Source organism: Copadichromis virginalis, linkage group LG8 (genome assembly GCF_057382275.1).
Source record: "Copadichromis virginalis isolate Kocher_CV1m ecotype Utaka linkage group LG8, C_Virginalis_male_GT1.1, whole genome shotgun sequence".
NCBI lineage: Eukaryota > Metazoa > Chordata > Actinopteri > Cichliformes > Cichlidae > Copadichromis > Copadichromis virginalis.
In genome coordinates, this window is record NC_140625.1 from 25,049,655 (window position 1) to 25,054,695 (window position 5,041).

The following is a 5,041-nucleotide window of genomic DNA, read 5'->3' on the forward strand; positions in this document are numbered from 1 at the left end:
ACTTTTCTTTATTGTGCCGGTAGGATTTGGCATGTACCCAGTTCTTGTGGAGCTATACACTCTCCTACACACCCTTCCTCTTTGGCACAGACCAAACCAGGGAAAAGTGTTTGAGAAAAAAAGAAGTCTTCAAGGAGGCAGTGTGTTGAAAAATCCTGTCCATTCCTGGAGGGAGGGAAAATCCTTCACAAAAGTACATAGTCACACACACAGTGCCTCAAACCAGCTATTTGAACGAGAGATGAGATTAAAAAAACCTCAACACGGTTGTTATAATTTATGACTGAGCTTTTACACTGTTTGCCCGGAGCTATTTTTATATTTCACAGAAGAATCAACTCTTTCCTCTTTTTCCAATGAAAATATACTTGATGGTTTTAGAGTAATCAGCTGATAAGATGCCAGGAGCTTAGCCCCTTGTGGTATCAGTTAATTCTCTCTTTTTACTAAGAAAGAGTTTGAGCCCACAGACGAGTCGATAAACTTTCTGTGCTCATCAACAGCCATTCATCGCCGGTTAAGTGTCAACTATTGCTGCAATATTAATAGCCCTCTTATCAGAGAGACAGGAAGGGCCCTTTAATTGGCTGCCAGTGTAATTTTGCTTCGTAACACTCGCCAGAATGAACAAGAAAAAAAAATAACAGAAGAGCAGAAAAGATGGACAGATAACCCTGCCATGACAGTAATGTTTGTAATTACCACCCACCTCTGCATCAATTGCTTCTATCTTCCTCTCCACCTGATGCCTACCCCCCATCCTCCCCAATCTCACATGCTTCAAGAGGGATAAGTCAACCTGAAGAGTGCAGTAACCAGCGTGGAAAAGCACCACTCACACTAATGGACAGAATATGGTACCAAGGAGGGAAAATGTTCTGAAGAGTCTCTCCTCTAAACCCCATTTCCCATTCCTCCTCTTTTTACTAATGTCCTCACTTTCTTCCAGAGTGATTTTTGCCAAAACTCTGGATGAAAAGAAGAAAAAAAAAAAAGCACAAGGCACCTCTACAGTGTCTTCTCACCACTTACACCCTTGTAAGCCGTATGCACTCTCTAGCAGCTGTAAAATATGCATGGCAACATATATTTGCTCGTTGGTTGGGTTTCCAGGGTTTCTTTGATGCACATTACAATTGCACCATGTGACACCTATAAAAACATAAAAAGAAAGAGGAAAAAAAACACCCCCACCCTTTATCTACCCTTCACCTTTTTAGCCTTGCTGAAGGACAATTGAATGGAAGGCATTATATCACCAGTCTGACTGTTTGCTTTTATTGGCACTTATTAAAAAGCACATGAACTTTAGCAGCGTTGAGGTTAGCATGGTCTCCCTTGTGTCCTTTCCAAGTTTGCTCCCAGACTCTCACTTGTCACTTTCATTTTTATATCATGTATATATAGACTGTGTAATTCCATTTTTTTTCCTTATTTACATGATTTCTGAGATCTTCAAAAAGCACATTAAAATTTTATCAGGCTACTAAAAATGTGACTAGGACCTCCGCATTTATACCACATGACCTGCATTCCATTGGGAAAAGCTCATGCTTCTTGCTGCTGGTTTCGTAACATCACTTATAACTGTAATGCTGAAGGCATCAAAAAGTAGTGGTTGAAATATGCCAAAGTGTTTTCCAGCAAAGCCATAGAGCAGATTTTTGGGTCTCATTCATGTATTGTTTTTGTTTTTCATTATTAGAATTTGAATGAATTCTCTATTTAAAATACATATTAGAGACGAGATAGGCAAGCAAAGGCCAAACAGGTTGTGAACATACTGATAACATAAATAGCATACAAACTCATCTGTCGCTTTCTTAGATACCCTTTGCTGGTGCCCCTTTTCCTTCAGAAGTGCCTTAATTCTGCAGGGATGTGCAGTGCCAACTAGTGCTGGGCGATATATCGATTTTTTTAAAAATATCGATATATTTTTATACAAGACATAAGCTGTGACAATATCGTTTATATCGATATAGTCTATGTTGCGTTATAATTACACTTGTGGAGCCGCTATTTTGCCTCTCTCTCGTCTGGGTTTGTTTGCCCCGCCTCTCACCCTCACTGAACACAAACCCCCTCCCCCATCGCTAAACCTCCAGTTGGCAACAAGATGGACACAGGAGCTAGCGAAGAGGAGCTCGTCGGAAAAAAGAAAACCAATGGCTCAATTATTTGGAGATGGTTCGGGTTCAAAGTGTCAGATGAGCAGCAGAATAATGTATTCTGTAGAGAATGTCGAAAAAGCGTCGCAACGAAAGGTTCGAGCACCACTAATCTTTACCACCATTTACAACTGCGCCATAAAGTGCAGTATGAAGAGTGTGTGAAATTGCGTGCTGTAGCCCAGACCGCAAAGTCTTCCGAGGTTCCTGCCGTGAAACAGACCACCTTACAACACTCATATACTCGTGCTGTGCCATATGATACAAAAAGTGAGAAGTGGGGGGAAATTACTAAAGCAGTGGCCTATCATATTGCTAAAGACATGGTCCCCATCTCAACTGTGGAACAAGAGGGCTTTATACAGCTGCTAAAAACTCTTGACCGAAGATACCAGTTACCTAGCCGGAAATACTTCACCAGAGAAGCACTGCCAAAAATGTATACTGATGTTAGACAGAGTCTCGCTGCCCAGCTCACCAAAGTGTCTCACTTCGCACTGACAACCGACATGTGGTCCAGCAGGACATGCGAGCCATATATGAGTGTGACTATACATTTCATGGAAGACTGGGAACTGAAAACTGCCTGTCTCCAGACCAGCTACTTTCCTCAAGACCACACCGGAGAGCATATAGCTGAAGCCCTGCAGGATGTGCTCAAAACCTGGGAGCTCAACCCGACGGGACTGGTTGCTATAACAACTGACAACGGGGCTAATATTGTCAAGGCGGTTCAACTGAACAAGTGGTCGAGGATCCAGTGTTTTGGTCACAGGCTTCATCTGGCCATTGGTAAGTGCAATACTGAATTTTTTGATTTGGAAAAAAAAAAAACGCTAATAAATGAAAAGTGTATAGAGTCTCTTGTAGAGCTAAACATGCCTATGGACCACAAGACAAATATTTTTATAAGTCATAGCCAGCATATACATCTATCACTTAGAAATCGAAAGTTAGTTGAACAAATAAATAAACTATCCCTATTAAATCCAATAAACGTATTGGGGTGTATTTGTCTTTGTATTAGATTGAGTTGTGACACTAAATGAGGACCACAGCTGAGACAAGACAGGGATACATTTTTAAATACATAGTGAGATTAAAAGGTGTAAAAAAAACGAAAAAAAACATGTTCTAATCATTTGGTGATCTGGTGATTTTACCAAGATAGTTTAACTAGAACCATTTCTAGGTTATACAATACACGACACATTTTGCAAATATTGTTAAGTCTTATGCATCACATTCTATACAACTGAGATGGATGTTAATTTGCCTTTGAGTGATTTGCATCTTAACATAACAATTAAAGTGATTTTAAAAGTTTGTATTTTGTGTGTCACAGGACATGCTATGGATGATGCCCGCATTACCCGGGCTATTTCTCTGTGTAAGAAAGTCGTCAGCAGCTTCTCCTACAGCTGGAGGAAGAGAAGAGAGCTGGCTGAAGTGCAAATACAGCTGGGTCTTCCAAGTCACCAGCTACTCACAGAGGCAACAACTCGCTGGGGATCAAGGCTTCTCATGATAGAGAGAGTTCTGGAGCAGGAAAGAGCACTTTCTAAAGTCCTCTCTGTCGACATGAAAACCAGACCTCTAGTCCCTACTTGGCAGGACATAGAGGTCCTGGAAGCAGTTCAGAAAGCTCTCAAACCCTGTCAGGACTTCACTGATGCACTTTCAGGAGAGAAGTATGTGACCCTGTCCTATGTCAGACCTGTGCTACACCTGTTTAACACTAGTCTCCTGGCACCTGGAGAGGAGGATAGTGAGCTGTGTAAATCCATCAAGACCCGCATTGTGGATTACCTCAACAATAAATATGCAGATCCATCCACCAGTGACCTGTTGGACATGGCTTCTTTTGTGGATCCACGGTTCAGGGCGAAATACATCCCTAGTGAGAAGATTAATGCACTAAAACATAAACTCATCTTGGAGGCAGAGTCTCTGCTCAGCTATCAGGGTACGTGTTTGTCTGAGCTGACTGATCCAGCCGTGCCTGAGTCTGCAGACCAAGAAGAAGCAGCAGTAGGACACACAGCTAAAAAAAAAAAGAGATCACTGGCAAGCTTCTTCCAGCACAGCACAGCCACCAACACTGGTTTCACAAAAAGGGAAGCAATCGAAAATGAATTTTCTAGCTACCTGTTGTCAGTTTGTGTAGAGAGTGATGCTGACCCTCTCAAATGGCGGAAGGAACATGAAGTTGCCTTTCCAGCACTGAGCCTCCTGGCCAAGAAATATCTTTGTGCGCCAGCTACCAGCTCCCCTTCTGAAAGGATTTTTAGTTGCAGTGGAAACATTGTAACCTGCCACAGGGCATCGTTGAAGCCTGATAATGTTGACAGATTAGTTTTCCTGGCACAAAATCTGTAAGCTGTACAGTTGTTGGCCTTGCTTGTTTGTGTTCTTTCTATATTGTTATTGTCATTGGAGATTTGCACAAAGACCCACTGACCAAAGAATGTAATTTTGTTAATTTCATTCAATCTGTTTACATGTTTGGTTTTTTGCACAAAGTACCAGATGATTGTTCAGCAATACACACAAAGAAGCACTTTAGAAAACTTTAATTCAGTGTAAGCACTTTTTAAAGAGCAAGATGCCTTTGTTATTTTAGATCTGCATCTTTTTAGTTTACATTTTACATTTAGTTTACAATTTTTAGCTTTTTGTTATGTATGAAAAGAAAAAAAATGGAGCATTATTATTTAATAAATGCTGACAATTTATTTTTGACAATTTTTTCGTGTACATCTACAGTTGTATCTTAATAAAAGTTACATGTGTGACATCTGGGACAAGTACCTTTGACCAAGAACTCTCTTTTTGTTCTTACTTTATGGGATTAAAAAAATATCGAGATA

General features: G+C 40.7%; 1 protein-coding gene across 1 annotated transcript; it reads left to right on the plus strand.

Moving 5' to 3' along the window:
* The first annotated feature begins 2,494 nt into the window (after nucleotides 1-2,494).
* LOC146703491 (E3 SUMO-protein ligase ZBED1-like) lies at nucleotides 2,495-4,550 on the plus strand. Its single transcript, XM_085467179.1, has 2 exons — nucleotides 2,495-2,963; nucleotides 3,517-4,550. Exons 1-2 carry the CDS (start codon nucleotides 2,495-2,497, stop codon nucleotides 4,548-4,550), a joined length of 1,503 nt encoding a protein of 500 aa, XP_085323305.1.
* Nucleotides 4,551-5,041: the final 491 nt, after the last annotated feature.

Bases quoted from the DNA above. Each gene is read 5' to 3' on its own strand.
- LOC146703491 (XM_085467179.1), top strand. From the start codon at position 2,495: ATGGTCCCCATCTCAACTGTGGAACAAGAGGGCTTTATACAGCTGCTA. The intron at 2,964-3,516 runs GTAAGTGCAATA...TGTGTGTCACAG, and splicing joins CAGGCTTCATCTGGCCATTG to GACATGCTATGGATGATGCC.